Source organism: Lissotriton vulgaris, chromosome 8 (genome assembly GCF_964263255.1).
Source record: "Lissotriton vulgaris chromosome 8, aLisVul1.2, whole genome shotgun sequence".
NCBI lineage: Eukaryota > Metazoa > Chordata > Amphibia > Caudata > Salamandridae > Lissotriton > Lissotriton vulgaris.
Window position 1 is genome coordinate 938,205,440 of NC_141696.1, and position 23,384 is coordinate 938,228,823.

Below are 23,384 nucleotides of genomic sequence, written 5' to 3' on the forward strand. Positions count from 1 at the left end.
GGAGCCGATCCTCAACGTGGGTTGTCAAGAATCCATTGACATCATAACATCATATGGAACCGTGGTTTTGGCGCCATCGTGATGTCACCTCCTTTCCGGTGAGGAACAGACACATCCCCTGCTTTGTGCAAGCATCGAGGATCCGACGCATCGTCTCCCCTGAAGCAAGGAACGGATGCTGCACAGCGCCAATGACACCTCATCTCCCTGACTCCATGAGCTGTCTTTGTTTTTACTTTTCCAAGGTACTGTTCTTTGTGGGTCTATTTTGACTCCATGCCCAATGCCACGCACCTCGCGGTTGGAGTCGTACTTTGGGATTCCTTTGAACTTGACGTTGTGATAACTCTAGTTGCTGTTATCTATTGCTAAAAGACTACTTTTAAGTGAATTACCTATTTTTGATCTATTTCTACTATCTTTAAGTATTATTTTTTATTACAGTATTGTGGTTTAATGTCGTTTTGGTCCTGTGTTAACTCTACATAAAGAATACTTATTTTTATAAAAACGAGTGGTGCCCATCTTTAGTGTTTTCACTCTATTACTGTATGTATTCACAAATGTTTTGCACACTACCTTTGAGATAAGCCTGTCTGCTCGTGCCAAGCTGCCAAGCTACCATGGGGGTGAGCAGGGGTTATCCAGGAGTGTAATCCCCTTTCCCTGACTAGAAGCAAGGGTCCCTATTTGGTCAAAGGTACAAACCATTGCCAACTAGTGACCCCCCGTTCTAACACTTTACATCTGCAAAAATGAGGCTACTGAAGCTGTAATTGTGTGTGGCTAACACAGAAGCTCACACACCAGCAAGTGTATTCTTATAAGATAATCAGTTGGGCTATTATCGTGAGCTAGCACGAGAGCTGCCCAGGAGGACCATGGCTGAAGACATCACTGTCACACAACCAAGCAGTATACATGCATAATACGAAGGAGATCGCGGGGGTTGCGTGATCAATTACAGCTTCAGTAGCCTCATTTTTGTGGATGTAGGGGATCCTTCAAGGTTCCCCCTTGTCTTGATTTGGAGGTACACAGATTGTTTTTTACACTATTAACCTACCGCCCGCTTGAACCCCGGATGCTTGATGTTTTGTAGTATTTGGGCAATATATTTCTGATCTCTAACACCCCACCCTAATTAGATTGGACAGGCATTTGATCCTATTGACTCCTTTGTACATATTGCAAGCATTTGTCCATTTGAATTTGTGTATGTGGTCCAACCATGCCATTTTCTATAATACTGGTTTAATAGCACAGTATGTTGTTTATGTTTTTCACAGGTCTTACCGGTGAATCTGGAGAACAGCCAGATCACTGGTTTAAGTATCTTCATATACACACAATGTTTCCTCTCATACGTTGCAGTAGCTTCAATAACAGATCCTGATGAAAACCATGACACTTGTGTAGGTCAACTGGCTAAAACATGCTGATCACTTCCTAGCGCAACAGACTCTAATGTCAGCAGTTGCACTACTCACTACTTGCTTTTAATCCTAGCACCAGGTAGCATCAATAAATTGTGTGGTGGCTAACCTTGTAGCTAGTTTTAACCACCACTGCACTGCACTCCCTCTACCACTCACAATGTTCACATTGGGTTTTATGATCACCCTGCATATCAAAAAACATCACTGAGCTCCTCCCTTGCAGTGAGGGTGTTGTAGCCCGCATCACAACTAGGCTTGTGGGGCGGAGAGATATCCCTATGATGAAGCATGACACCTTGTGTGTGAAGGAAACTGTCCTGTAAAGGGATTCCCCTCCTTCCACTTAGCATTGTTGGCTCCACACACACTCACGCCTTGTGCGTCCCCGGACCCGAGGGGACTTTTTTATGCTTGATAGTAAGCTGACTGACCCTAGGAAGCTTACTGAGGAGTGGGACCTCTGGGCTATCACCGGGGGGTCCACGAAGGTATCTGGGGGACTCCCACAAAAGTGGTGAGGTTTCTAACCAGAGGAAAGATTGGGGGAAAGACTTAAAAATAAGGAGATCTCAGAAGGGCCCCAAAAATAATTAGTGGTAACCAGTCCCAGTCTGATCCTAGAAAAAATGTTTTTTTAATTACAAGATATTAATTACAAGACTAGCAGGTTTGCACTGCAATGTACTGAGTGCTACAGTATGGGTGCTACAAGGGTGACCCTAATGGCCCAAGAGAGCACAACCCACTATTGGTGGGCAGCCACATGGGTTGGTGAGTGAAGCACTTGGGGAGGAGATCATCCTAGTTAGCTTTGGGAAACAGACAGAGGTAACCTGAATTTCCCTGGCAGATAAACAGATGGCGCCTAAAACCCATATGCCTGCTAATACTTCCAAGTATAGGCAGTGGGTCACCATCAATGGGCAACAGGTGGAGGCTTGCAAAACACAGGAGACAGCATAACTAATGTCAGGCATAAGCTGTTGTCTGCAGAGCAGGTCCTACTGAACACATTCCACTAAGCCATAGTTGCCAACAATCAAGAGAGCCATTTCCTGCTGGCTTTGGTTCCCTTTCAATGGGGGTGGGTGGTCTTAGGTTCTCTGAAAGTAACTGTGAGCCCTGCCATGCCTGGTGCTTGTTTATTGGGAATGACCTGTAGCATATTACTTGGGGGGAGGTAGAGCTCAGGTCTCACTTGGAGATGATGGGATTGCCTGAGTGGGTCTGTATGACCACACAGTACATGGCTGTCAGAGAAGGGGCTCAACGGTGTCCGGAGCCTGGAACAATGCCCCAGAGTACTGCCAAGGAGAGGGGCAATGGGTGTCAGAAACCAGTGCCTGAAGTTCCCACTTTGGAGGTTGATGGGGCCCCTAAGGAGGAGGCCCCCAAGCCAACTGGATAGGACATTGCCACCCTAGGTGACCTACGTGAGCTTGCTGGTGGCAAGTTGAGGGTGGGTCCATCAGGAAGGAATTCTGCAAAGCGCAGAGGAGGTTCCTACTGTTGAGGGCTTGAGGTAGCAGGCCTCATCCCATGCAGCAGGTGAAGCCTCTGAGGATCACCTAATCTACTGGGAGAATTATCTCAACTATAGTGAGCCTAAGGCTCCTGGTGCTGGGGCAGCCCATGAGCTAGTGGTCTCCCAGTGTAACAGGACTTTGCTACTGGGTTGGGCTCACGATATCCCAGTGGCAGGACATTTAGGGCAGGACAAGTACTCCTAAACTGAGAAAAATCCTAACTTTAAGAATTTCGGTATTCACGGAAGGCATTTAGCAGTCCTAAAGTTAGGAGTCCTAACTTTACTACTCCTAAACTGAGAAAAATCCTAAATTTAAGACTTTCGGTATTCACAGAAGGCATTTAGGAGTCCTATAGTTAGGAGTCCTAACTTCACTACTCCTAAACTGAGAAAAATCCTAACTTTTAGACTTTCTGTATTAACAGAAGGCATTTAGGCGTCCTAAAGTTAGGACTCCTAACTTCTGTGAAAAGAGTAAGTGCCTTCTGTGAATACCAAAATGAGTAAGTGCCTTGTGTGAATACCAAAATGGTAGTTAGTTTAGGATTTTGTCTTAAGTTAGTTCTGTGAATCAGGCCCCTAGTCCACATGTCAGTCCTAGACTTCACACACGCTCTGCAATGGCAGGCCGGACACACTTTACAAGCTGATTTTGTGGGAGACACAATCAGTGCTACAAGCCTATTAGCAACATTTGATCTACAGGCCCTGGGCACACATGGTGTACTGTACTGGGGTCTCACAAGTAAATCAAATAAGCCAATCCTGGAGTCACTAATCCATTACATCAATTTAACTTAGAGAGCACCTGCTCTGTGGCACTGAATAGCAGTGGCACAGTGCCCAAAGCGTCAAACCAGCAAAAACATATCAAAAACAGAGGAGACAACATCAAAAAAACGGAAGTGAGACTCACGTCAATGGAACCAGGTCTAACACGTGTCTCCCGCCGCTGAAATGTTGGAATAACTACCCTTCCCCTTGGGAGTTCTCTTCACTAAGTCGCAAAAAACTGGACAGACCAATAGCATTGGCGTGTTCTGTACCAGGGCGGTGTTCCACCGTGAAATCCATCCCCTGTAGGGAAATGGACCCCCTCGAAAACTTTGGGTTCTCACCCCTCATCTGCATCAACCAACTGAGGGGCCTGTGGTCTGTCTGAACCCAGAAGTGAGTCCCAAACAGGTATAGTCTCAACTTCTTCAGTGCCCAGACCACAGCAAATGCCTCATGCTCAATTGCATTCCACCTCTGTACCCGTGGAATTAACCTCCTACTGATAAAGGCTACAGGTTGGTCTTGGCCCTCCTCATTGATCTGTGAAAGAACAGCCCCCACACCATGCTCTGAAGCGTCTGTTCGGACAACAAATTCCTTTGAGAAGTTGGGCATCTGAAGCATGGGTGCTGTGAACATGGCAGTCTTCAGGGCATCAAAACCTGTCTGACAGGTGTAAGTCCAGTTCACTTTCTTAGGCTGCTTCTTCAGTTCACTTTCTTAGGCTGCTTCCTAGAAGTCATCTCAGTCAAGGGTGCAGCAATGTTGCCATACCTCTTGGCAAACCTCCTGTAGTACCCTGTGAGTCCAAAAAGGCCCTTACCTGTGTCTGGGTTTTGGGGGGTTCCCATGCCAGGATGGTATCAATTATTGGTTGTAGGGGAGCCAGCTGGCAGCTCCCCTCCTGGTGCCCCAAGTACACCACGGAGCCCTGCATGATCTGGCACTTAATTGCCTTGATCGTGAGGCTTGCCTTTCGCAGTGCCAACAACACTTCCCAGAGGTGGTGCAGATGTTCTTCTCAACTGGTCCTGAACATTGCAATGTCATCCAGGTAGGCGGCACTGAAATCCATCAGTCCAGCCAGCACCTGGTTGACCAACCTCTGAAAGGTGGCAGGGGCAATCTTCATCCCAAAGGGCATAACCCAGAATTGGTAGTGCCCATCTGGTGTGGAGAATGCTGACCTTTCTTTGGCCCCATCAGTCAAGGTGATCTGCCAGGACCCAGACGTCAAATCACACGTTCTGAGGTACCGCGCAGCCCCTTGCCGATCAATGAGCTCGTCAGCCCTGGGGATGGGGTGCGCGTCAGTCCTGGTGACTGAATTGAGTCCTCGGTAGTCCACACAGAACTGGGGTTAGGGTGTGGTACCAGGCAGGGCAGCATTTGGGACCAAGACCACTGGGCTGGCCCAAGGGCAGTTAGAGGACTCAATTACCCCTTAGGCAAACAGCTTAGAGACCTCCTCCTTGATTTAAGCTCTGACCCTGTCAGTCACTCTGTAAGCCGTGTGCTTCACAGAGGGAATGTCTCCAGTGTCCACTTCCTGGACCACCACTCAGTGACATCAGGAACCAGGCAGAACAAATCAGAGAATTTCCCCAACAGTTGGCGACAATCTTGCTGCTGTTCAGGGGTCAGTGTGGCAGAGAGGCTGCAACCATCCGCTGACCCATCTTGCTCTGTTACAGACAGGAGTTCAGGAAGAGGCTCGGTCTCCTCCTTCATTCCATCATCTGTCGCTAGGAGCATGCCCACTTCAGAAAGAACACCACGGGGAGGAGGCAACCCCCTATATTAGTAGGGGTCCTATCCACAGAACAGGTGAAACTCCCGTATCCAGAGGGTTGTTTATCAAACTTTCAAGAGGCAAACCCCTAGACTAGGGTCCCATCTACAGAACAGGTGAAACTCCCGTATCCAGAGGGTTGTTCATCAAATTGGCAGGGCATCTACACGAACCTGAGAAGACATAAGGGCAAGGGATCTTTTCAATACGACCACGGATACATGAAAGGTCTAATCTAAAAACCCAAAGTAACGTGGAGTAGGTCCTGATTCCATCTATAAGAAACAGAACCTTAATTTTAAGGAAGGATACACGAGGTTAACCCCAACTACTTCAAAACTGTCCTGAAGAAGGTGTGCCATTATCTAAAGGCAGTGACACCGAAACGCGTTGACGCTTTTTTGTTTCCTAGAATTCAAGATCTAAAGGCAGTGACACCGAAACGCTTCGACGCTTTTTTGTTTCCTAGAATTCAAGCCCAGAAAATCTCTGTAATCAGGTTTATTGTGAAGTGGGGATTTGTCTCAAGAAATACTGTAAGGGCTTCTGAATCTTGAAATCAGCATCATTATTAGATGTTTTTTTCTCCTGGGGTTTTGCTTCTGACTATAGATGTTGTGTGTTTTACTTTAGATTAAGTTGTGATGAACTTAGATAGGATATGTTGACACTTTATAATGTGTGTTTCCTTCTCTGTTGATATCTGTATACACTGATGAATTATTTTTAAGGTTTTTTTTATTGTATTAAGCATTTGTCCTTTTTATGAATTTCAAAATTTATTATGTAATGAATTCTGTTTTTTTTATATGTTTGTAAAAATTTGTTTTATAAAAAGTCTGTGAATGGTATAAATTAGTTTGTGACCAGTGATCATGAATGATGCTCAGAAAATCTAGTGCGAGTGAGTGAATTTCCTTTTCCAGGGATTCTCTTTAGACTTGCATGCCCACTTCAGACCTTTCTAAGTGGGGCTTCAGGCAGTTAGCATGCAGGTCCTGCAAAGGGTTCCTAGGAGACTGCAAGTTCAGCAGGTAGGTGACATCACTTTTGAGCTCCACCACCTCAAATGGTCCGGTCCACCTGTCCTGGAGCACACAGGGCTCTACAGGGGCCATGACCCAAACTTTCTGACCAGGCTGAAGCTCAATCAGAGAGGCACTCTCATCGTACCACAGCTTCATCCCTTCCTGGCTGGGTTCCAGGTTAGCCTGAGTGAGCTGTCTGAATCGCCTAGTCTGGTTCCTAAAGGCCAATATGTAGCTATATACATCCTGGGGAGGTTTCCAGGGAGATTGCTCCCAGCCTTCCTTGACCAGACTCAAAGGTCCTCTTACCGGGTGACCATACAGCAGTTCAAACACATCTAAAGTGAGGGGGAGGAACCATCTAGTGGATCAGCAAGACGAGACATTCCACTGCAGCCTAACTCAGTTCTCCACCTTAAGCGAAGAGAAAGTGGTATAATTATTGCTTCTAACTAAATCAGGGTCCCCACTTGATCCTAGTCCACCACACATCTTACATCTGGCACCGGAGGAGATCTGTACATCCTTGACCCCACTTTTAAACCAAGTCAAAAGTATAGGGGTATTCCCTTTGTGCTGGAAAATGGCCTGTATTCTAGCTATTTTTAAAAAACCCTGTCTACCTTTACCCTCCAAAGTTTTGGAGAAAGCGATGAATTCTGAGTTGACGGCCTTCCTGGATCTACATAACATCCATGATTCCACTCAGCATGGCTTTAGATCTCGGCACTCCACAGAGTCAGGCCTGATCATGGCGACAGAGGAGATCCGTGAGGTGCTGGATGGAGGTGGCAGGGCCGCCCTGATACTGCTTGACCTTACGGCATCCTTTGATACCGTAAATTATGCAGTATTACTACGAAGGCTGCAGGCCGTCAGTATTAGTGGTAAAGCCCTGGCCCTTCTAGCATCATTCCTGTCCTCCATGGATCAAATAATACTTTAGGAGGGACTTCGGTCAGAGCTGTTTACTCTACCAGGGGGAATCCCCCAGCACTCTGCCCTGTCCCGACCATGTTTAAAATATATGTGGCCCCTCTAGCCAGACTAATAAAAAGTCATGGTCTGTTGCTCATGTCTTATGCTGATGACACACAGCTAGTGGTGTCTGTCACGCAAAGTGGGGACATGACAGCTGAACGATTTTGCAACTGTCTTACATCGCTGATGTCTTGGATGAATACCAACTTCTTAAAACACAATACTGAAAAAACTGAGATCATAGAATTTGGTCAGAAACCATCAATTTGGAGCCCATCATGGTGGCCCATCAAAGCCAGAACCTGCCTGGTTCCGGTGCCCAAAGCTTGAAACCTTGGCTTCCTGATTGACAAAGATCTAACCCTGGGCATAATACTACCCTACGCTAACGGAGCATGCAAACTTCGTACTAATTCGCAAATTGCACGTAGTACAGTACCAAAACTATGCTTAATCACGTAGCATAGCGTAGCAGCTAAATCAACAACATCCTCAGAGGCTTTAAAAAGCAATTTTACATGCTTAAAAGCAAATAACCAATTCACAAGAATGAACTTTTACAATTAAAGCATTAGGCAATGAGAGAGCTGATGATTTTGGGGTCCCCCCTAAGCTAGGGGGAGGACCAAGCAGATGCCTTGAACACAATGAGTATAAACAAAAAGCACATTTTGTTGAACTTCAGTGGTGGCCCCATCCTCTTAGGACCACCCCAAGCACAGTTATTGGCAAAAAAACAATCCCAACCAAAGGCCCTGCAAAGCATTATGGGACAAGATTAGCAGTGGGCAGTGAATATTATAGTATCCAATATCAAAATAATTCTACAAAAAGCTGCAGTTCACCTAGTTGTTACTAGATGTCCCTCACGAGTCAAATGCAAAGCATTGAAATTATTCTTACATCAAGCTGCAGTTCCACTAGTCGTTACTAGATGTCCCTCACGAGTCAAATGCAAAACCATTGAAACCCTTTCATCAAGCATTTGCATTTGACTTGTGAGGGACATCTAGTAACCACCAGTTGAACTGCAGCTCTTTGTAGAATTATTTTGATATTGGATACTATATAATATTCACTGCCCACTGCTAATCGCATCCCAAAATGCTTTGCAAGGCCTTTGGTTGAGAATGTTTTTTGCCAATAACTGTGCTTGGGGTGGTCCTAAGAGGATGGGGCCACCACCAAATCGTTCAATAAGATGTGTTTTTTTGTTTTCAAGGCATCTGTTTGGTACTCCCCCTAGAGTAGGGAGGATCCCAAAATCATCACCTCTCTCACTGCTTGCTACTTTTTCAGTTTCACTTGTGTGAAGGTACTATATGTACTTTAGCATATAAAGATAGAGATACTTATTTTATCATAACTGGCATTCTGTGGGATGCCATTTGCAAATATTTAGCAATTTTTTCATAGTGCAGAGAAGAACAGTGTCATCAGCTATGCTATGCAGACTATTTGTATTACCTGCAGTTAAAAGTATACTGCGTGAAGCTTCGTGTAGTGCTGCCACGCGAACTACACCCAGGGATCTAACACTTGCCTCTCAGATAAACCAAGTGGCTTCAGCCTGCTTCTGCACGTTGAGGGTTTTACGGAAGATTCTTCCTTTTATTCCTTTCTCTGAGGAAAATAGTGGTAGGAACCTTAGTTCTATAGACAATAGACTATTGTAAAGCCCTCTACCTAGGCGCTGGCGTAAGGCAGCTCACTAAACTCCAATCATTGCAAAACGCAGCAGCACGAGTACTGCTTAGTTTAACCAAGCACCTCCCCAATTCTGCCAGTATAAAGCAACTTCACTGGCTTCCAGTGAGACAGCGGGTGGAGTATAATGCCCTTTGCCTAGTTCTCAAAGCCCACTATGGAGGAGGGGCGATTGATTTAAAATCTCCAATCCCTCGATATGCTCCACCGCGTTGCCTAAGATCTACTGACACTGGACTGGTACATCTTCCGAGGATTAAAAGAGTAAGATGGGGAGGAAAACGTTTTTCATTCCAAGAAACTAAACTATGGAATTCTCTCCTCATCCAAGTACGACTTCAGTCCTGCCAAATGCTTTTTAGGAAAAATATAAAAACCTGGCTGTCTACTCAACTCTATTTTTTCCTGCTGTTCCAGTTTCCACATTCTTCAGCGCCAAGACGCCTCGGCAATAGTGTGCTCTACAAATATCTCAGTCAGTCAGTCAGACAAAGGGGCTGAACCCTAAACACTTCTGTGGCACCTAACGGTAAGCAAAAAGAAGGCTTGGCAAGAAGATGTCCCACTTACGCCTCATAGGCCCCTCAATGCCCAAAATCATCCCTTTAAGGGTCCGGTTAAATCTCTCAACCAAAGCGTCACCTTGGGGGTGGTAAGGAGTGGTGAACTTGTCTGTAACACTGCACTCATACCACAGGAACTTCATCTAATTAGATATGAAGTTGGTTCCACGGTCTTACACCACCTCTCTGGGGAATCCCACACAGGCGAAAATCCCCATCAGTGCACGTCCCACCACGGGACTGTCACTGTCCTCAGAGGTATGGCTTCCGGGTACTGGGTAGCATGGTCCACCAAGACCAGGATAAACCTGTTTTCCATGGCTGTCTTGGGGTCCAGTGGCCCCACAATGTCAATGCCCACCTGTTCAAAGGGGGTACTAACTACAGAGAAAGTTTGGAGAGGAACCTTGTGCTTCCTTCCACTTTTACCACTTACCTGGCAAGATTGACAAGTCCTTCAATGATTGTCTGAACTCTTCCGCATCAGGGACCAATAAAAGTGGGTGACAAGCCTTTCAAATGTCTTTTCTTGCCCCAAATGTCCAGCTGAAGGTCCATCATGAGCCAAACCTAGTAGGAAGGTTCAGAAGCTCAGGAGTACCACCAGCACATGGGCTGACCCAAGCTCAGCAACCTTAGGCTCGCTATACAGGAGGTTGTTCTCCCAGTAGATCCAGCGTGATCTAGAGTGATCACCTGCTGCCTGGTTTGTGGCCTGTTGCTGCAAACCCTCAAGGAAAGGGCACTTCTTCTGCTCCTCACAAAATTCCTCCCTGGAGGTACCTCCTTCCTGCTGCCAATAAGCAGCTGAGGCAGGACCCCCAGTTTCAGCCACTTGTTCCCCTGTAGGTTTCAGGGCATCCCCCTCGAGGTCTGCCTCCTCCTGGACTGTGGAAACTATGGGGGCTGGTTTCCGGCACCCCCTACCTCTTCTCTTAATGGAAGGGGTCTGGGACATATTTTTAGGCTCCAGACCCTCTTGAACACCACTGCTGGCTGCCATGGACTGAGTGGTCACACAAGCCTACTCAGGCAGACCAAACATCTCTAAATGAGCCTTCATCTCCACCTTAGCCCAAGGGGAGCTCTCTAAATCATTGCCCAACTGACAATCCACAGGCCTCAAATCTACTTGGAGAGTTCCTGGGACCCCCCCCACTCAAAGGTAATCTGAGCCACCTCACACTGGCTCTCGGAGTTGTCCGCGGCAACTACAGGGAAGAATGTATGGGGGATAACCTGCTCTTTGGACACCAGCCGGCAACAGCTGTCACACTAGCCCTGGGTTCTCTTAGAGCCTCCACCCTATGGCCATTGATGGTCACCCACTGCCTGTACATCTTAGTGTTATCAGGCAGCTGTATCTTAGGGACCATCTTAAAGACTCGTAAAGAGACAAGGGACATTTCTGCGGGACCCCACCAACCTTGAGCACCCTTCTCCTCCTCTCCCAGGGCTACTTTCACCAACTGACCGGGTGGTGCACAAGATGGTGCTTTGGAATCCATCATGGGACACTGCATCATACCCACGATGTCCCATTTGACCACACATTAAGTACTTTGAGGGGTCCTTGTGAACAGGTTTCCCTGTCGGGCCTCTTGCTTTTTCTCTGGGGCTAGGCAGGGAAACCTTCCCTTGGTTTTCTTGAGAATTACATTGGGGCCCTTTCTGAAACTCCCTCTGTTTACATTGGTCCATCCACTCTTCTGCTGGGGACCCTGCCCACCTTTGGTGAAATCTCCCACATGACCCTTGTGGACCTGTGTGCTGACCCAGCGGTCCACTTCCTCAGCAAGTTTCCTAGGGTTAGTTAACTTGCTATCAATAAGGTGCTGGCAAAGCTCTGGAAAACAATTAGCAGACAAGTTCTCCCATGCAAACAAATCATAGAGCGCTTCAAAAGTATCAACTTTGCTACCCTTCATCTAACCATCTACAGCTCTGCAAAAGAAAGACACATACTCCACCCAGGTAGTTGCCTCCAGTTTCTTGCAATTCCCGAACCTCTGTCTATAGAGTTCTGGGCTCAACCCATACCTTGTAATCAGGGCTTCCTTCATGTGGGCAAAAGATATCCTATTCTCACTGCGTATGTCTAACAAGGTATCCCTCCCATCACTCGTAAAGCTCCACAACCCCACTCCCCCTTCCTTCTCGGGGACCTGGTGGGCCAACTTTGCTATCTCATAGGCTACAACCACTGCCCAATATCTTCCTGTCCATGGAATTCTCTGATGACATCATTGGGAATATAGACTCTGCTTTCTGCAGGCACAGATTGTGCGCTGCCACCAGGGGGATTGATTTCTAAGCTTTTTGCTTTGAGCTCTATCTCCCGCAACATTCTATCATGTTCCAATATCATTCTTTCTCTCTCCAAGGACAACCTGTCCCTTTGACTCTCCATCTTGAGCTGGCCATTTCAGGCTTGTGCATCCTATTTGTCACCCTGTCTTAAGCTCTCTTGGGGACAGGTCCTTGGAAGAGACGCTACTGCCAGGTGGGGACCGTACCCCTTCCCTGGCTGGAAACAATGGCCTAGCAAGCTGCTCATCTGCATCCCGTACTGGCTCCACCACCAGTTCAGTGGTATTTCTTGCTGCAACCCAGGATATTCATCCTTTTTGGAAATGCCTTGGGTAGCAACTTTTCATTTTTTGCAGAAGTGTTTTAGCTGTTTCACATTGTAGGTTTCCAACCTCTCTTCCTCAAAATATAGATACATAGATGCAACAGATGCTGGTCTGTTCATGGCATAAAGAATAGGCAGCTCTCAGAAAAATAACAGTCCAAGGAAACAAATTCTATCAAAAAGGTATGTGGTTGTGTTTGGTCTGCACTCACTAGCAGTGTACACCAATTACTGTTTGAGTCACAAATGCAAGTCCAGAATCCTCACCGCTGCCCACCAATGTTAGAACTGGGGTTCGCTAGTTGCCAATGGTTTGCACTATTGACCAAATAGGGCCCTTGCTTCTAATCAGGGAAAGGGGATTACACTCCTGGATAAGAGGCAGTGTGTAAAGTATTGGTGAACACATAAAGTAATAGAGTGAAAACACTAAAGATGGACACCACACAGGTTTTATAAAAATAAGTATTCTTTATGTAGACCTAACACAGGACCAAAATGACAAAAATCCACAATACTGTAATCAAAAATAATACTTCAAGATAGTAGAAATGGCTCAAAAATAGGTAATTCACTTAAAAGTAGTCTTTAGCAATGGATAACCCCAACTAGAGTTATCACGACGTGGAGGTCAAAGAAATCTCAAAGTATGGTGCCGACCGCGAGATGAGCGGCATCGGGCCTGGGGTCAAAATAGACCCACAAAGAATAGTACCTTGGAAAAGTAAAAACAAAGACAGCTCACGGCATGAGGGAGATGCGGTGTCGTTGGCGCTGTGTGGCATCGTTCCTTGCTTCAGGGGAGGCGATGCGTCGGGTCATCGATACTTGAGCAAAGCGTGGGAGGCGTCTCTTCTTTACCGGAGAGGAGGTGACATCACGAAGGTGCCGAAACCACTGTTCTATATAATGTCATGTCATCAATGGATTCTTGACCTCCCACGTCGAGGATTGACTCCGCACTGATGTCAGCTTCGGAGTCGATGCGGCACAGCAGCAGGTGTTGAGCCTACGTCGCAAGTCGGAACAGCGCTCACGGCTTATGGCCGATTACGAAGTCGTTCGCTTGCGTCGATGTGGCACGGTGGCCGGCGTCGGGTCTACGTTGTAAGTCGGAGCATCGCTCACGACTTCAATGCAGAGTACAGCATCGCTCTCCGGCATCGGTGTTGCAATTTCCTTCTGTAGCAGCTAGAACAGCAAGTTCCAGGTGCAGGCAAACAGAAGGGGCGAAGTATTTTATATCCCTGAGACTTCAGACAGGAGGTAAGCTCAAATTCATGCCCTTTGAGAAATATTCTGCAAGATGATGAAAGTTCCTTAAAAGTTCCTTCTCCTTTCCTTGGCAATAAATAAACCACTGCAGGCCAACCCAGCACACTGGCAGAGGGGCAGTCCAAACTCCTGCAGCTTTTTTGGTTCTTCTCCTTGGCAAAGGTTTGACTTGTTTTCCCGGGAGTGATCTAAAGTTCTGGGTTCAGGTCAACTGGGATGGAGGGCAGGCCGGCTACAAGATTCGGCCAGGTCCCACTATCAAAGTACCTTGGATAGAGCAAAGCATCAACTTCGAAGACTCGAGTCAAGAATGTGGTGGGTCGTCATTGCTCCGTGGATGGAAGCAAGCACTGGTACCGATGCACGCTGTCAATGGGTTTTTGTTTGTGAACAATGATGCAGGCACTGCGTCACCAACAAGCTGCACTGACTACGATCGTCAAACTATGCCAGCTGTAGAACCGCTGTTGTCGGGCAGCTGCTGCATCAAAGGGCAATGCGTCGGGTCCGGTCAGCACAAACTGGCTGCTGCTTCAGCGTCTATGTACGAAAAGCTGCAAAAATCCACACCTGAGGCCCAGGACTGGAGAGAGCACATCAGGCAAGGTAGGGCTCATAAATGGCAGGGTCCAGCAGTAGAATAGCAAGAATTATTTTATGACCGAGAGACTTCAGAAAACTGTAGGCAACCCTGCAAGCTCTTGAAATCACAATGGGTTCAACTGAGCTGGATCCAGTCATTGTCCTCAGCAAGGCAGAGATCAACAGGCAGCAGGGTAGTTCAGCACAGCAGTGAAGCAGTTCCTTAGAACAGTCAGTCGAATTGAGTGGCAATCCTTGTAGCACAGCAGGCCTTACTCCTAGCAGAGTTCTTCACAGGTCCAGTAGTTTACTGTTTTGGTATGGTCAGAGCCCCATGAGTTATACCCAAATGTCCCTTTGAAGTGGGGGTTACTTCAAAACAGCCCTTTGGAGTGCACAGGTCCTCTTTTATCCCAGCCCTGTCTGCAAAGCTATCTGTGGGGGGTAATCAGTCCTTTATGTGGAGACAGGATATAGCATATTTAGAAGTAAATGTCAACTTCTCTCCCACTTTCTTGCCAGGAGGGCTATCAGAATACAGAGGCATGCATATGAGTCCTCTGTCATACCCACCCTTCCTGTGTTTGTGGCTGTCTAGACGGAATGCACAAAGTGTAGCTGTCATCCAGCCCAGATGTATCTTGGAGACAATATACATCTGCAGGCACACAGAGGTAAGTCAAGAGCAGCAACATTTCCCCTTTCTAAAAGTGGCATTTCTTAAATAGTAATGTCATATCCAACTTTACCACTAAAGAGGATTTATCATTACCATTCCAAAGATATGAAACATGGCTTTGCTACTCCTTTCTAACCAGTAATTATAGTTTTACTTTTTTGTAAGGAAATCCCAATGCTAGTCTTTGAGAGGAGTAGGCCTCACATTAGTAAAAAAATAATTTAGCTGTATGTCACTACCAGGACATGCAAATCTTAAAAGTACAAGTCCTATTTTTTAGTTAGACAACACCCTGCCATTAGAGATACCTAGGGCCTACCTTAGAGGTGAGGTATATGCAATAAAAGGGGGGTTTAAGGCTTGGCAATTGGGTTTAAATACCAAGTTGAAGTGGCAGTAAACTGCAAACACAGGCCCTGCAATGGCAGGCCAGAAGCAGGTTTGAAACACAGGTTGTGTGGGTGGTAAAACTATTGCTGCAGGCCCACTAGTAGCATTTAGATTACAAGCCCTGGGTATATGGTACACCACTTTACAAGGGAACTATACGTAACCGAATTATGTCAATCAGGCATACACCTATGTCAACATGTTTAGGTACTTTAGTACTGTACTGGTCAGTAGTGGTAAAGTGCTCAGAGTCCTAAGGCCAACAAAAGATACAGCAAAAAGTGGAGTTAAGCTGAAAAAAACCTGAGGGAAGACCACCCTAAGGATGACAGGTCTAACATGTGTCCTCCAAGCTGAAAATAGGGAGATATACCCAATCTCTAAGGAGATCTCATCACTAAGGTGGAAAGACCTGGATAGACCCTCAGCATTGGCGTGTTCTACCCCTGGTCTGCGCTCCACCCTGAAATCCATACCCTGTAGGGAAATGGATCACCTCAACAATTTTGGATTCTTGCCTCTCATTTGCATGAGCCACCTGATGGGACTGTGGTTAGTGTGAATCATGAAGTGAGTACCAAACAGATATGGTCTCTGCAGTGCCCAGACCACAGCAATTGCTTCTCTCTCTATAGAATTCTACCTCTGATCCTTGGGAGTAACCTCCTGGAGATGAAGGCTACAGGTTGGTCCAGGCCCTCTTCATTTAGCTGAGATAACACTGCTCCTGTGCCATGAGTCATCTTTTTGAGCGATAAACTCCTTGGAGAAGGAAGTGTCCCTGAGCACAGGGGCTATGCACATGGCATGCTTCAGGGAGTCGAATGCAGGCTGGCATGCTTCTGTGAAATCACATTTCTGGACTACTTCTTAGAAGTCAACTCTGTTAATGGGGTAACAATGTTGCCATGTCCCTTGACAAACCTCCTGAAGCACCCAGTGAGGCCCAAGAATGCACTGACATCAGTTTTTGGTTTTGGGGGTGATCAGGTCATGGCAGTCTCTATTCTGGCCTGGAGGGACTGCACCTTGCCCCTGCCCACCAGGTGCCCCAGCACAATACAGACCCCTGCCCTATCTGGCAGGTACTTGCCTTGATAGTCAGGATTGCCAATTGCAGGGCCTGAAGCACTTATAGTGGGTGAAACAGGTGGTCCTTTCAACTGCTACTGCAGACAGCTATGTCATACAGATAGGCATCTGAGAAGGCCTCCATACCTGCAAGTACCTGGTTCACCAACCTCTGAAAGGTGGATGGGCATTCTTGAGTCTAAAGGGCATCACACAAAAGTGGTAGCAGCTTCCTGGGTTGAAGAAGGCTGACCTTTCCCTGGCACCTTCTATTTTGGCAATCTTCTGATACCCTGATGTAAGATCAAAGGGACTGGGGAGCCCCTAAGTTGTCAATCAGCTCATCCCACCAGGGGATGGGATGAGCATCAGTCTTTGTCATAGAATACAGCCCTCTATAATCTACCCAGAACCTCAGTTCTGGTGTGGTGCCTGCTGGAGCAGCTTTTGGTACCAGAACCACAGGACTGGACCAGGGGCTTCTGGAGGGTCCTATCAACCCTAATTCCAACATCATAGAGACTTCAATCTTGATACTGGCCCTCACCTTATCCGACAACCTGTAAGACTTATTCTTAATAGGGAGGTTGTCCCCTGAGTCCACATCATGAGTAGACAGGTGTGTGGTCCCAGGAATGCTGGAGCAAAGAGAGGAGTACTGTCCCAACACCTGGTGAAAGTAGATCTGCTGTTCAGGAGTTATAGTACAGGAAATGATTATTCCTTCCATAGACCCATCGTTCTCTCTTAAATTCCAAGATGTCAGCAAGAGGTTCACTCTCCTCTTTCTTTTCTCGATCTGTCACTAACATCATGGTGATGTCAGACCTCTCAAAATGGGGTTTGAGGTGATTGATGTGAAGCACCCTATCGGGCTGCCTGGGTGACTAAAGGTCCCCAAGGTAAGTGGCCTTGTTCTTCTTCTTAAACATCTCATGGGGCCTAGTTCAACGGGTTCCACTAGTTCCATCACCCACAGTTTATGGCCAAGCTGTAATTCCACAGTGGTAGAACTTTGGTCAGACCACTCTTTCATCACAGCTTGGCTGGCTTCCAAGCTGTCAGAAGCTTGCTTCCGCAACTTAGATATCTGGCTCCATGAGGCCAGCATGTGTATCACTATATCCAGAGGAGATTGCTCCCACTCCTCCTTCACCCAACTACCTTCTTTGGTACCTACCTGAAGGCAAACAGCAGGCATGGTAAGAGAATGTCCCATTTATTCTTTAAGGCCGCAGGTAGGCTTTTATTCATTCTTTTCAGGGTCCAGTTGAATCTCTCAACAAGCCAATTGGTTTTTGGATGTTAAGAAGTGGAAGACTTGTAGGTTACCCCCCACTCTTTCCACATTACCTGCATGTATGAAAACTTCCTTGGGGAAACCTATGCAGGTAAGAATCACCATCAGGACTTTTTCCCCGCAGGTGCAGTTATGGTCCTCAAAGGGATTGAATGTGGGTACAGAGTGGCATGACCCAACAGAACCAGTATGAACCTGTTGCCTGAATCAGTCTGTGGAATGTTGATACCCAAACTCTCAAAGGGTGTGCCAATGACTGGCAGTTGGTTAAGTGGGTGCTTTAAGCCTCTGCCCTATCTTCCCACTAGCCTGGCAGGTTATACAGGTCCTGCAGATTGCATCTGAGGATGTCTCAATCTTGGGGCAAAGAACTTGGGGGCAAGCCTTGCAAAGGTCTTGTCTTGGTCCAAGAGTCTTACTAGGGGGATTTCATGAGCCAGTTCCAGTAGAAAGGCCCTGAAAGGCCCTCCAGCATTGGGGGACCACCAGGGTCCTATCTGTTCCATGCACAGGAGCCTTAGGCTCACTGTAAAGGAGGTTGTCTTCCCAGTAAATGTGATTACTCCCAGAGACATCACCTGCTGCTTGGACTTCAGCCTGTTTCCTCATGCCCTAAAGCGTTGGACATTTATTTTGTGCCCAACAGACCTTCTCCTTGGTGAGTCCTCCTTCTACATGCCACTCAGCATGTGTAGGCAGGTCACCAAGGGAAGCCGTGCCCCCCTCAGTGGGCACCAGGGTGGCCACCACAGGTGTCCCATCTACCTCACTGGGAAGACACTCAGGGTGTGGTTTATCACTCCCTCAGCCTTTCCCCTTCTTAGCACCTGGCTGGGCCATTGTTCCAGGCTCCAGCCCTTTTTGACTCCCATCCTAGCCAGCAATGGACCTTGTTGTTGCACAGATCCAATCTGGTATCCCCAACTATTCCACATTAACCTTGAGCTCTACCTACTTTCAGAAAGATCTGCTGAAGGGCATTACCCAACAAAACAGCCAACAGGCATGGCAGGGCTCACAGCAGCTTTCAGAAGACCTGCAACTAGCTCTCCCGCTCAAAGGGAACAAGGGCTACTGGATAGTGACCCTCTCTATTGTCAACCACCACAACTTGATGAAATGCATTTGGAATTACCTGCTCTGGGGACACCAGCTGACTCCTTACCATAGCCATGCTGGCTCTTGAGTGCCTCAGAGCCTCAACACCTTGCCCATTGATGGCGGTCCATTGTTCATTGCTACTTAGTAATATTTGAGGGCACACAGATCTTAAAAACCATCTAACTGTCACCCAGGGACACTAGGGTAGCCCCACGAAGCTCCCCCAATTACCTGGGACAAAGTCCTCCCCCAGCATTACGCTAGCCACCTCTAGAATTTTTCCTCCAGTGGTGGGTGGTGCTCTTTATGTACACTTTGTATCCCGTTGTAGTGTCCATGCTCGTAGCCCTCATAACACTTGATGGTTTGGGCTGATGACTTTTGTCAGGGTGTTTTTTTCTTCTGATGGCCAGATTGAGAATGAGGACCGGACCCTCTCTCCTCTGACTTGTTTTTGGGGCCTCTAGAGAACTCTGTCTTTTTAACTCCCCTCCCCTTCTTCTTGTGGAAACCCTGACCACCCTTCTGGGAGTCTCCCCAGATGCCTTCTTGGAATCTTTAGTGATGATCCAAGTGTCCGCCTCCTTAAAAAGTGTCCACTCCCTAGGTATTAGCGCAGCTCTGGAAAACAAATATCAACATTGTGCTCCTTCAAAATCAAATTCTACAGACCTGAATCATCATCAACCTTGCTGCCTACCCCCCATCCCTTCAGTGAATTGCTGGCATAATCCATGAACCTCCCCATGTTTGTAATGAGATCTTGTGGTTGCTCCTGAATTTGAGCCTACACCTCTTAGGGGTCAGTCCAAACTTGCTGACAATGATGGCCTTCATTCAGTGTAGAATGTCTGGTCCTCTACCTCTAGTATAAGGAGTGTGTTCCTTCCTACCGTGGTATATACCACCTCAAACTATCACCCTGGAACTCCTCTTGGACCTTGTTTACTCTCAGAACCACTCCATAGGTTGTACACCATGTGTTTATGTCATCCCCCACCACATAACTGGTTACCAAATCCTTTAGGATCCTGACTCTGGACTCACCAGTGGACACTAAAGGTATGCTGCTACCATTGCTGTTGCTGGACCCCTCTCTCAGGGTTCTGATGTCTAGATCTCTCATGCTGAGCTCAAGGGATATTTTTCTTTCCTCTTTGGCCCACCTTCTCTCCTCAAAAACCTGCTACTTCTCCAGTTTAGAAAAGGGGGTGGTGATGAACAGAGTGTCTGAATTAAGCAGACCACTCTTACACAGTCCAAAGATCAGGGCTTGATCCATCACCGTTATTTATCTCACTGCACCATCCCAGCTCAGAACCTGGCTATATGCAAATCAGTCTGTCCCTGGCCCAGTGCATCATGGGAACAGGGCAGACTAAACTACCAAGCCAATTCTTCACCAGAAAGGAGACAAGCTACCGGGGACCGGTTTCTGGCATTTCAGCCGTCTTCGGCCCGGCTTGCTTGAATCCTGATGGTGCAGTGAGAAAGGGACTCATGTCTGAGTATACCCTGCCACACCTATAGTGGCCAAAATCGATTCAGAAAAGGGGGTGGTGATGAACAGAGTGTCTGAATTAAGCAGACCACTCTTACCCAGTCCAAAGATCAGGGCTTGATCCATCACCGTTATTTATCTCACTGCACCATCCCAGCTCAGAACCTGGCTATATGCAAATCAGTCTGTCCCTGGCCCAGTGCATCATGGGAACAGGGCAGACTAAACTACCAAGCCAATTCTTCACCAGAAAGAGGACAAGCTACCGGGGACCGGTTTCTGGCATTTCAGCCGTCTTCGGCCCGGCTTGCGTGAATCCTGATGGTGCAGTGAGAAAGGGACTCATGTCTGAGTATACCCTGCCACACCTATAGTGGCCAAAATCGATTCAGAAAAGGGGGTGGTGATGAACAGAGTGTCTGAATTAGGCAGACCACTCTTACCCAGTCCAAAGATCAGGGCTTGATCCATCACCATTATTTATCTCACTGCACCATCCCAGCTCAGAACCTGGCTATATGCAAATCCGTCTGTCCCTGGCCCAGTGCATCATGGGAACAGGGCAGACTAAACTACCAAGCCAATTCTTCACCAGAAAGGAGAAGAGCTACCGGGGACCGGTTTCTGGCATTTCAGCCGTCTTCGGCCAAGCTTGCTTGAATCCTGATGGTGCAGTGAGAAAGGGACTCATGTCTGAGTATACCCTGCCACACCTATAGTGGCCAAAATCGATTCAGAAAAGGGGGTGGTGCTGAACAGAGTGTCTGAATTAAGCAGACCACTCTTACCCAGTCCAAAGATCAGGGCTTGATTCGTCACCGTTATTTATCTCACTGCACCATCCCAGCTCAGAACCTGGCTATATGCAAATCAGTCTGTCCCTGGCCCAGTGCATCATGGGAACAGGGCAGACTAAACTACCAAGCCAATTCTTCACCAGAAAGGAGACACGCTACCGGGGACCGGATTCTGGCATTTCAGCCGTCTTCGGCCCGGCTTGCTTGAATCCTGATGGTGCAGTGAGAAAGGGACTCATGTCTGAGTATACCCTGCCACACATATAGTGGCAAAAATCGATTCAGAAAATGGGGTGGTGATGAACAGAGTGTCTGAATTAAGCAGACCACTCTTACCCAGTCCAAAGATCAGGGCTTGATCATCACCGTTATTTATCTCACTGCACCATCCCAGCTCAGAACCCGGCTATATGCAAATCAGTCTGTCCCTGGCCCAGTGCATCATGGGAACAGGGCAGACTAAACTACCAAGCCAATTCTTCACCAGAAAGGAGACAAGCTACCGGGGACCATTTTTTCAGGCATTTCAGCCGTCTTTGGCCCGGCTTGCTTGAATCCTGATGGTGCAGTGAGAAAGGAACTCATGTCTGAGTATACCCTGCCACACCTATAGTGGCCAAAATCGATTCAGAAAAGGGGGTGGTGATGAACAGAGTGTCTGAATTAAGCAGACCACTCTTACCCAATCCAAAGATCTGGGCTTGATCCATCACTGTTATTTATCTCCCTGCACCATCCCAGCTCAGAACCTGGCTATATGCAAATCAGTCTGTCCATGGCCCAGTGCATCATGGGAACAGGGCAGACTAAACTACCAAGCCCATTCTTCACCAGAAAGGAGACAAGCTACCGGGGACCGGTTTCTGTCATTTCAGCCGTCTGGGACAAAGTCCTCCCCCAGCATTACGCTAGCCACCTCTATAATTTTTCCTCCAGTGGTAGGTGGTGCTCTTTTTGTACACTTTGTATCCCGTTGTAGTGTCCATGCTCGTAGCCCTCATAACACTTGATGGTTTGGGCTGATGAGTTCTGTCAGGGTGTTTTTTTTCTTCTGTTGGCCAGATTGAGAATGTAGACCGGACCCTCTCTCCTCTGACTTGTTTTTTGGGCCTCTAGAGAGCTCTGTCTTTTTAACTCCCCTCCCCTTCTTCCTGTGGAAACCCTGACCACCCTTCTGGGAGTCCCCCCAGATGCCTTCTTGGAATCTTTAGTGATGATCCAAGTGTCCGCCTCCTTAGAAAGTGTCCACTCCCTAGATATTAGCGCAGCTCTGGAAAACAAATATCAACATTGTGCTCCTTCAAAATCAAATTCTACAGACCTGAATCATCATCAACCTTGCTGCCTACCCCCCCATCCCTTCAGTGACTTGCTGGCATAATCCAAGAAACCTCCCCATGTTTGTGATGAGATCTTGTGGCTGCACCTGAATCTGAGCCTACACCTCTTAGGGGTCAGTCCAAACTTGCTGACAATGATGGCCTTCATTCAGTGTAGAATGTCTGGTCCTCTACCTCTAGTATAAGGAGTGTGTTCCTTCCTACTGCGGTATATACCACCTCAAACTATCGCCCTGGAACTCCTCTCGGACCTTGTTTACTCTCAGAACCATTCCATAGGTTGTACACCATGTGTTTATGTCATCCCCCACCACATAACTGGTTACCAAATCCTTTAGGATCCTGACTCTGGACTCACCAGTGGACACTAAAGGTATGCTGCTACCATTGCTGTTGCTGGACCCCTCTCTCAGGGTTCTGATGTCTAGATCTCTCATGCTGAGCTCAAGGGATATCTTTCTTTCCTCTTTGGCCCACCTTCTCTCCTCAAAAACCTGCTACTTCTCCAGTTTAGCAAGGGTCTGCTCTTTGTCTAATTTGGCAAGATTCAATTCTAATTTTTTCTCCTTCCTCCTCAGACTTTGACCCCTTCATCTCATCCACATCTCCTTCTAGGTGGGATGCTCTTACAGTTATCTGAAGCGCTGCCTACTTGGTACTTCCCTTATGGAACACCTTTTTCTCCTGGCATAACTCCTTGAACTGGGCCACTGTGTATGCCCCCAGGTTGGCCAGCTTGAATGCCATATGGCCAGGTAGGACCACAAATATTGTACAATGTGTATGGGGCAAAAAAACTTTTAGAAAATTTGAAGATGTCAATCAGGGAGAATTGATAATGATTTGAATTGATACTAAGTATAGAGTTGCAGTGGACACTAAACTACCATATGGTATT

The 23,384-nt window shown here is 47.2% G+C and overlaps 1 protein-coding gene across 1 annotated transcript in view; it reads left to right on the forward strand.

Moving 5' to 3' along the window:
• The window catches only part of LOC147698169 (uncharacterized), a 115,382-nt gene extending 92,256 nt beyond the window's left edge, over positions 1-23,126 (forward strand). The window contains exons 4-5 of the mRNA XM_086936193.1: positions 7,203-7,451; positions 23,065-23,126. Of these exons, the coding sequence (XP_086792319.1) occupies positions 7,203-7,451; positions 23,065-23,126 (311 nt within the window). The remainder of the gene's footprint in view (positions 1-7,202; positions 7,452-23,064) is intronic.
• Positions 23,127-23,384: the final 258 nt, after the last annotated feature.